At 34.0% G+C, this 9,974-nt stretch overlaps 1 protein-coding gene across 2 annotated transcripts; it reads right to left on the reverse strand.

Annotated features, from left to right (window-relative positions):
- Nucleotides 1-1,483: 1,483 nt before the first annotated feature.
- On the reverse strand, nt 1,484-9,693 carry LOC114412920 (peptidyl-tRNA hydrolase, mitochondrial-like). 2 transcript variants are annotated; one of them, XM_028377029.1, is made up of 9 exons: nt 9,534-9,693; nt 9,323-9,435; nt 9,059-9,143; nt 8,909-8,976; nt 4,891-4,941; nt 4,725-4,798; nt 2,503-2,561; nt 2,340-2,416; nt 1,484-1,775 (listed from the first exon to the last, which is right to left on the reverse strand). In XM_028377029.1, the coding sequence occupies exons 2-9, from the start codon at nt 9,428-9,430 to the stop codon at nt 1,644-1,646; spliced, it is 654 nt and encodes a 217-aa protein (XP_028232830.1). In that variant the 5' UTR covers nt 9,431-9,435; nt 9,534-9,693; the 3' UTR covers nt 1,484-1,643. The 2 variants fall into 2 exon arrangements, with proteins under 2 accessions (XP_028232830.1, XP_028232831.1); XM_028377030.1 differs by lacking the exon at nt 9,323-9,435 and having other exon boundaries at nt 9,534-9,689.
- Between the last annotated feature and the right edge of the window lie 281 nt (nt 9,694-9,974).

Below are 9,974 nucleotides of genomic sequence, written 5' to 3' on the forward strand. Positions count from 1 at the left end.
TGTTGATATCTATGTTTTCATTGATAGTTATAAAAAAAATCACATTAATTTTATGATTTTGTGGGGAAAACGATGAAAATAAAATATTTAAAAATATACACAATAAAAATAAGATGGCATTTTTATAGATATTAGTAACAATGTTGAAAATGAAAATATAAAATAAATCAAACAACATAAAATTTTCTTTTGAAAAGAACCAAAGAAAAAGTACAAAATGGCTAAAGGATCTGCATGTCGTATCTCATAAAACATAAAACATGTTATGCCATCTATTTTTTTTTTTTAAAATGATGGTGGGTACTCATTTATTTTGCCTGTAGCTAAAGTATTTCATCATAAATGAACCATTACTGCTGAGGAATCCTAAACATAAATGCATTAAATATGAAGTTTGAATACTAGCAAAGCAACCTGCAAAAAAGTACAAGGCAAGCATATGGTACTACGGAAAATCAAATCTGGCAAATTTTTTTTATAAGGTCCCTTTGGGACGTGGAGCACATGGAAATTTTCTACTCGTCACATTGTTGAAAACCTGTTTCTGAATTTTCCAGCATGATGGTTGGATCTTAGAACAGCTGGCCACTGTATATCCTTTACTATCTTATTCGGCCCATAACGTTATGCAGCGTGATAAACAAAACATGGAGCGTATGAAACCAATTGGATCGAATTTTAGGGACGCAAAGTTCAATTTTAGTGAATATTCAGCTTGTTAAAATTTAAGTGTGATTAAATATATTTATTGTCATTTCACATGATGATAAATTCAATCAATATTTAGCCATATAGTTTATTATTTTTAATTTGAATTAGCTACGGCAAGCATCAAATCAAATACATAAAAAATAAAACTAAAAATCAAACTTAGTTCAAGACAAAATGTTCAGGCCTGAAATGGCTCCCAAAAGTCAAGATAAAAAGAATCACAAGAAATTAGTTAAAGACAATTAATAAATCAAGTAACATGAGTGATGGTTTACCAACCAAATTATTTAACACCGGCCCATGGCTTTAAAACTCAAGTATGATGCTGATAGATGGTCAATCCTCTAAATAATTTATTTTCCTGTCCTTATCCATGTATTTGTACCTTCTAACTAACATCCATATCAAGACAGATACATAGCTAGTGAAATAATGTATAATTTAAGTCCCTGATCTTCATTTACTAGTTACACCCAAGTCGAATATCTTAGATTGAATTTTGAGGAATTATCCCTCTTTAACTGAATATCACATTTCCCTATCTACTCTATGATTCATGCCATATAACGCATCTCCGATTACGATTAGCAATTACAATTTCCCTCGGGGGGGAAAGGTACATGCTACTTTGAAAGATGCCCCTTTCACCAAGTCTATACACTATACACAATTTACCAATACTTTAATGCGTGAACAGTTATCCCACCCTTGTGCACTCGAGTATGCAAAATGCACATTACAGAGACAGGATCCAAAATAAAACAAATCGAGATGGAAAAAAGTTGGTCATAAACCATTTTAAAAGCTATATCTATCTCTGGAATGTTACAAAATTAAGCCAATTTCCAATCGCTTAAGTTTTACACATATTGCAACCTATAAAGCGAAGAACTAATCATACTTATAATGCAATTTTCCATCACGGAATCCTATCAAACTGGTAAATTCTGCACTCTTAGGTGCTTATACTTTTGTTCTTTGTTGAATCTTTTTGCACTCACTGCCAAACCTTTGGATAAAAGGAGCTTCAAGGCATCAACCCCCTCTTGCAAAGCCTCATCAATCTGTCCAACAAGAAAAAACAAGAAGCATCACTGAGATGAAGATTTTTTTAGTGACTTGGTCAGTTTTCAATATAGTGCATGTAGCCCAATCTAAAAATATTTTCTATACTATAGAAGTGGGGTAGTGTGCCTCTTCATAGTGGTGCTCTACTGCCTCCACACATATCTCATGGTATTAATAACTAGGCTCCATTGCAAAAACCTTGCCCTTGAATTTTCTAGATCAGTATATTCATTCTCAATCATTAGAAAGCCACCCAAATGGGACTATTAGCATATATTTATGGCATTGCACTAACGTGACAAGTAACTGCAATCATATTTGACATTTTCCACACCCCATAAGGAAGCCACACACCATCCCCTCTTGGCACCACATGACCACAATGCCACTCATTTTTCCCATTATATTTGGACTGACATTAATAATTGGATTCAAATTGTACTGAGTAGAAAACTTGAGAAGAATCATTGCAATTTGAACCATTGGAACCAAATTGAAACTTTCATTACACGAGGAACCAAAACTCCAAAAGTGAATTTAACAGTAAACCAAGAACTTACTCGTTGCCTAGCTGTTACATTAAACTTTTGAAGCAAAAATGCTTTAGGATCCATTTGCCCAGGAGGACTCCCAATCCCTAACGATAAAGCAAATTGAAAATAAGGATTACATCAATAATCTAAACTATGGAAAGAATAAAGGATTTGCAACATAAGTACCAACCAATTCTCAGCCTAGGAAATTCTCTATTTCCTTTGAAGTGATAGATCACACTCTTCAGCCTGGTTCAGTGAGAAGTGAGGACCATGTACAAGATGAGTAGTGGTATTCGAGAAGCACTTGACAAGAAAATATCAGAGCTAAAAAGATTTCATGAACTCATTTTCCATCAGACTATCACCACTTATAAAAAATATTATTGAATTATAAACACACTCGAAGTGCTCCTTAGTGTATTCATATAAAGTAATAATTTTTTCTTCGAATCTTAGCAATTGATATGCTTTTGAAACAATTTTTTTCTTCATTTGAATTGACAGTGAATTCTTTCGATTTATGTATTCTTTTTTATAAATTAAACAAGGCTTCTTTCAGCCACTTCATAAAAATTATTTTCCTTTTTACCTAAAACAGTGAAGCATTACAGATATGACAACATATGGCCACTTGAAAAATGTAGTGAATAATTGTGAAGCTATATATCCACCATGAATAGATAAAGAAAAACTATGAACAATGACTATGTGATTAGGTTTCCATACAAAAGCACCAATAGATGTTCGTTTACTGAAAGATAGCATCCACTATTAAGAGCATTTCTTTGAGTAACAGGGTTCTTGAACAATGACTATGTGATTAGGTTTCCATACAAAAGCACCAATAGATGTTCGTTTACTGAAAGATAGCATCCACTATTAAGAGCATTTCTTTGAGTAACAGGGTTCTTGATATAAACTCTCGCTGGTATGCATTTTTCCTAACCATTTAGATTCCAAACAACCACAATTGGAGTCATGGATAACTCCTCACGGATCCATAATAGAATTGAAATAATCTATAATATTGCAATCATTAGTTTTTTCAATACTTTAAAGGCTTAATTATCAATTTGGTCCTCAAATTTCTAAATGGTTCAATTTGGTCTTCAAGTTTTTAAAAATGAATCAACTTGGTCCCCAAATTTTTAAAAGGTTTGATTTAGTCCTCAAGTTCTTAAAAATGAATCAATTTGGACCTCAAATTCTTAAAAATGAATCAATTTGATTCTCAAATTTTTAAGATCTTGAGGACCAAATTGATTAATTTTTAAAAACTTGAGGACCAAATTGAACCTTTTAAAAATTTGGGGACCAAATTGATAATTAAACCTACTTTAAATGGACAAAGAAGGCATTTCCCATAATTGGATAGCAACAATAAATATCAGGAAAAACTGTTTTTTAATTCTAGATGAAATGGAACACGCTTTTAAGAATTAGGTAAGGGCATAAAACTTACAGGAGGCTTGTGTATATGAGAACTAAGAAGGTGAAGGAAAAGGAAAGTCGGCCCAAAAATCAAGGCCTGTGGGTATATATGAGAGGAGAAGGAAAAAATGAAAAATGTGACACAAGAGGGATTGGAAGGAGGAGAGAGGGGGAATAACAGAATAAACAGGTGGCATTGGGAATGGAGGAGAGAATGCAGGAAGCAGGGAATCAGGCAAGTAGAGAGAGAATGATTATTTAGAGGAAGGTGCAACCAAATAGAGGGAATGAGAGAATTTCTGAAGGGTTATGTTGGGGTTTGTTAGTCTGAGCAGAGGAACTTGTCATTTCTAAGTCACTGGGTGTTACCGTTTCTTTTTTATCCTAATTCCTATTTGCCATATTGTAAGGAGCTTGCTCCATTCACTGTCATTTGTTTCCTATAGTTTCTTGCTTTATGCCAATATACTGTAACAGAGGATTACTCTTCTGGTTGTAAGGGGATCCTTCAATATATATCAGTTCTTTTATTTTTTTCCAATCTATATCTAGTTCCAATCAATGTATGATTGAGGGGGAAACATTTATAAGCAATGGAATTTTTTCCCTCAAACCACAAACCAATATACAACCTAATCAGGACTCTCACAATGTTAACTAATTTGGCTTATTATATCTTCTTAGTCTGTCCGCATCTTCTCATTATAACAAAAGGTAGAATAAACTTCCAAAATGTTGGTTATTGTAATAGGACTCCAATAACATCTACATGTTAAGTTCAAGACAGATATTTATTGGGTTCTGGAATTAGTGAATTACACAATCTAATTATGCGTAATAAACACCATAAATCTTTATAGTGTTTAGAGGAGTAAGTACTTGAATTAGCAACAAGTTTCTTATGATCAGAGTAAAAAAAAAAACTTAAGGATGGAAATAATAGTAATTTTGCTTCACAATTATCATTTAGTGTTGTACCCTTTGTGGCTTCCATGACCCCCTTTGTCATGAAGACGAAGCACCCCACAAGGCAAGTTCATGTCATCATGGAACTGCAAAAAAAAATACATGATTAAATAAAGAAACAGCACACCTATCACTGATTAGATACTTAAAAGAAAAGGTAGGATATGGAATAACTCACCACAAGCACCTGATTAAGAGGTAGCTTATAATAAGCAGCCAGTGGTCCTGTCTGCAGTAAAATGAAGAGTCATAGAATAACATATATTGATAATAAGCCCAAGGCTTCATATGTAAGCTAAACATCAACAAACAAGTAAATGAAATCATTTGCATGCTACCACAAAAACATAAACCTTCCATGGAATCCATATTAGTATATTACCAGACCCCAACAAAAAAGTCAGCACTTCAAATAAAATAAAACCAGTAAAAGCAGAAATGAAAGATGTAAGCAATCAGCTATGATCATGATGGCCATCTTTCAATCCTCTTCTCCTTGGGTTTTGTATGAAAAAGGGGAAGGGGATTAATAGCATTCAATAAGGACCTCTATTTGACCAAAGAATTATTAATCCACAGGAGATTTGTAAGAAGCTATGTTTCCCTACTTCCCAGCACTTTCTTATTCCCTTCATTATTCTCCAATCTGAATGATACTACCAAAACCATGAATTCTTAATTTACTCCTTTCCACAATGACTATAACCTTACTCTATCATGTATGAAAAGGTTTTCCAAAAAAAAAAAAAAACACAAGTCAATTCACAGAGATGAAGGAACACAAAGTAAAATCCCCTATAGGAAACCACAAAAACCTATGGAGAAAACACAGTAAACTTAACCATCACAACTGCCCCAAGACTCTCCCAGGAAATTCCATGCTGTCATACCCCATTTTTGACCCGTTTTATTTCTTTTTTTCTCGTCTTTTAAGCCGGAAATTTCCATCATTTCAGATGAAATTTCGGCAGGGAGGTATTTTAAAATACCTCATTTTTGTTTTGAAGACGTCCCTTTTTTTATTTATTTATTTACCTTTTTTATTATTATTATTATTATTATTTTTTTAGTTATTATTTTCTTCTTTTTTTTTTTTTTTTTTTTTTTTTCTTTTTTCTTTTCCTTTTATTAAGTGTTTTTATTATTTCCGTTTTTTATTAATATCTTTATTAGTATCCTTTTTTCGTTTTTTATTTTATTTTTATTTTATTTTATTTTATTTTTGCTGTTTTATATTTTGTTTTTTTTTCCTTTCCTTTTTTTTCCTTTTTCTTCTTTTCTGTCTCTTTTTTTGGTCCAGGCCCAGAGGGGCTCTTCGTTTTTTACCCTAATTATGTCCTTTAAAGGCTGCATTAATTACTGTGCATGTCAGGGAGAGAGAGAGAGAGGGGAATACGAACAGTCAGCATACCATCGTCCAAGCCTACATCGGAACCGCCACTCTCCCCCTCCGTGAACCACCACCATCGGCCGAGCCCAGCCATCGGCCGAGCCAACACAGCCACCGCGAACCACCAACACGCAAACACAGTAACCCACTCACTCACGCGGCCTAAAGCCTACATCAGAGCCACCACTCAGCGCCACCCTCCCCCTCCGTGAACCACCAACACAAAAAAAAAACCAAAATCATCTTGCTCATACTATTCATTTCCTTCCCTAGAAATCGAAACGTGAGAACAGAAACCCACGCAGACACAGTAACCCACTCACTCACGCGGCCTAAAGCCTACATCAGAGCCACCACTCAGCGCCACCCTCCCCCTCCGTGAACCACCAACACAAAAAAAAAAAACCAAAATCATCTTGCTCATACTATTCATTTCCTTCCCTAGAAATCGAAACGTGAGAACAGAAACCCACGCAGACACAGTAACCCACTCACTCACGCGGCCTAAAACCTACACCAAACACCACCAACCACAAGCACTGCGTCAAACACCCACACCCACACAACCCAAGCTGTAACCGTTTTCTGAAGCTTAAACGATAACATAAGGACAAAGGTAGTTCACCTTTTTTCTAAGATTCAAGGCTAGATCTAGGCTTTATCAGTGTTGGTTTTCAAAAAATAACAGTGGATTTGAGAACTAGAGGAAAAAAGGAATTCAAAACATGTAGTTTTTTTTTAAAAAGGAGGAGACTCTGTTTCCGACGCGGCGGCGCCGCCACCCATGGCCGGCCAGCCACTGCGCCGGTAAACAGCTTCCGGCGTTGGGTGTTAGAGAGAGAAGAGAGCTTTTGAGCGTTTTTTTTTTTTTAGAGAGAGAAAGAGGTTGGATTTATGTTTTTTTTGTGTTTTTTTCTAATTTATACTGCTGCCATGACCAATACTATGGTGCACGCGGATCTCTGTGTCCCCATGGACCATCAGGGTTGAACCGTTAGATCCTAGATCTAACGGCCAATGTTATCCCCTGTTTTGATCAGATGCGTCTCACCTCTTGGTTTTTGCTTTGTTCTTCTTCTCTTGTGACGTTTGATTAAGATCTAATGGCTAAGACTGTGTCTCCCCATGATCAAATCTGGACGCTTCGATCAATCTGACGATTCAGATTTGATCTGTTAAGCCCACTTTTTATTTTGAGCCCATTTCCTTTTTTCTGTTCCTTCTAGTATTTTACTTTCTGCACCCCCTTTTCTTCTCTATTCTTTTTTTATTACTTTTTTATGCATCATATTTACTTTATGCCCTTGCATTTTTTATTTTCTTTATTTATTTTCCAGCACCATATCTATTTTACGTCTTGCATTTTATTTTCCAGTATCATATTTATTTTTTTGTCTTGCATTTTTATTTTGTTTATTTTTATTTTATGCATCATATTTACTTTATGTCTTGCATTTTTTTATTTATTTTTAGCATCATGTTTATTTTATGTCTTGCATTTTTATTTTCTTTTATTTTATTTCCAGCATTATATTTATTTTTATGTCTTGCATTTTTTTTTTTTTTTTTTTTTTAGCATCATGTTTATTTTATGTCTTGCATTTTTATTTTCTTTTATATTATTTCCAGCATTATATTTATTTTTATGTCTTGCATTTTATTTTCTTTATTTATTTTATGCACCATATGTATTTATTGTTTTGTATTTCATGCATTTTATTATTTTTTCTAGCATATTTATTTTAATGCATTTGAAATTTTTATTTATTATTGTCAATTAGAATGTATCTAGGTCCAATGTAAATAAAAATAAAAAAATGAGAATCTGCACCGACACTCACATTTATTTTTATGTTTTCCACCGAGGACGATCATGTGATTTGAACCGTATCCGAGGAAAAGGGCCCTCACTTGATCCAACGTCATTTTAAGAGATCCGGCGCGTTTAGACTTATCTTTACAGATCAAAAAAAAAAAAAAAAAAAAAAAAAAAGAGAGAAAAGTCAAAAACCAAAAACTTTCCATAATCAAAATTTCAAAAAAAGGGGTCAATCTTTTTCTTTCTTTATCAAATCTTTAATCAATCTTTAATCAATCAAAACATTTTTTTTCTAATTTAAAATCAATCGAACTCACTTCTTTTATTTCTTCTATGCCTTTTCGGCCTCTTACCTAGCCTAAACTCTTCTTTTTTTTCGAACTTTAAAATCAATCAAAACCAACCACTCGACTTTCTACCCCGAACTACATGATTTTGATCCCATTCGGGTATGTAGGCAAAAGACTTTGTCTTTCCAAATCAATAAAAATAACAAAAACATTTCTTTTCCTTTCCCTCGAACCTATCTCTTTAATCTTTTCACACTTGAGCATTTATTTCAAAATAAATAATTAATTTAGCATAAAGATAAAATAAGCAAGAGGTTCCTATAGAGTACTATAGACGTTTAGGGTGCTAGTACCTTCCCTTTGCGTAACCAACCCCCGGACCTTTGATCTCTCAAAAATAGGGTTTTTTCGAGCTTTCTCCCTTTTCTTCGGAAAAATAAAAGATCGGTGGTGATCTTAAATTGCGAGTCAATGCTAATCAATAGCTTGATATCCGAAAATCACCGCGACACATGCACAAAAACACCTGCAACAAAAACGAAAATCTAATACTAAAATAACCCCAAAACACACTAAGGTGACTACAATTCTTCAAAATGACCAAAACGTATCTAGATGGCACAACTTGTAGAAACTAAAGCAAAATATCTAGATGGTTGAGAGAAAAAAGAAAAGGCAGCACATCTTAATTCCTTACTGATTCACCACTGAGATTCATGTAAGTTTGAGGCTTTGCAAGAAAAACAGGAACTTCACCAACAAAACCTGTAACAAACCACCACCTTGCCTAATAAAATTCATGAATTACAAGAAACATCAAAAGAGAAACAGAGAGCAGCAGACAAACCTTTTCCAGAAATGGCTTTGGAATGGACAGTGTCCATAGGAATCCCCTGTGACTCAGCAAATGCATCAATCATCTCAAAGCCAACCTGACTCAGACCAAAAATAAATAAATAAATATTTTCATATTTCACCACAAAATTGCTAATTCAAAACTAACTATGCCCCCCCTACACTACAGAACACTTTCTATGCAATTTGATGTTGATAACTAAAACTTGGAACAAACTGCAAACAGAAGCAGAAGCAGAAGTAAAAGGAAAGGTACATTGTGTCTGGTTCCTTTGAACTTCTCGCCAGGGTTGCCCAGCCCCACAAAAAGCCAAGGGCGTGGAGCAACGGTGCAAAAGAAGCGTCTGTTTAACCTATTAAGCATGTCCTCTGCTTCGAACGTAGGAGAATAATTCATTCATTAACCTGATTGTGTTATGAACGAAGAGGAAAATGATAGAGTAGAATATGCAACGGTAACTAAATACCTTCTTAGCTATCACCGTTGTCTCTCCGCATCTTCACAATCACTAATCGATTCCTGCAGCTAGGCAGCTACTCTCCCGTTCGCCGAGAACCGGAAGCTGTTCAATCGCGGTTTCAATGTTGGCACGGTTTATGAGTGATGAACCAGAGTGTGAGTATATATATTTGCTGCTTCGTAACTAGTTCAACCAGCCACTTCTAGATATTTATAAAATAAGCATATATAATTTCTAAATTTAAACAAATCCATCCACAAACACACTATTTGATTTTATTAAAATAAATTCTCTATTTTATTAAATAATTTTTTTAGAATAAATTTAAACAAACTCACCTGAAACTTAGTATCTGAATTTATTAAAATGTTTATTAAAATAATTGATTTTATTAAAAAAATCTTTATTTTATTATATATTTGATTTCTAATTGTAGTATCTGATTTT

The sequence above is a fragment of the Glycine soja genome, chromosome 5 (assembly GCF_004193775.1).
Source record: "Glycine soja cultivar W05 chromosome 5, ASM419377v2, whole genome shotgun sequence".
NCBI lineage: Eukaryota > Viridiplantae > Streptophyta > Magnoliopsida > Fabales > Fabaceae > Glycine > Glycine soja.

Excerpts from the sequence above, each read along its gene's own strand:
- LOC114412920 (XM_028377029.1), bottom strand. The coding sequence starts at position 9,430 with ATGCTTAATAGGTTAAACAGACGCTTCTTTTGCACCGTTGCTCCACGC. Across the intron at positions 4,942-8,908 it reads TGAATCTCAGTGGTGAATCA|ACAGGACCACTGGCTGCTTA; the intron begins GTAAGGAATTAA and ends ATTTTACTGCAG. Across the intron at positions 1,776-2,339 it reads ATGTAACAGCTAGGCAACGA|ATTGATGAGGCTTTGCAAGA; the intron begins GTAAGTTCTTGG and ends CTTGTTGGACAG.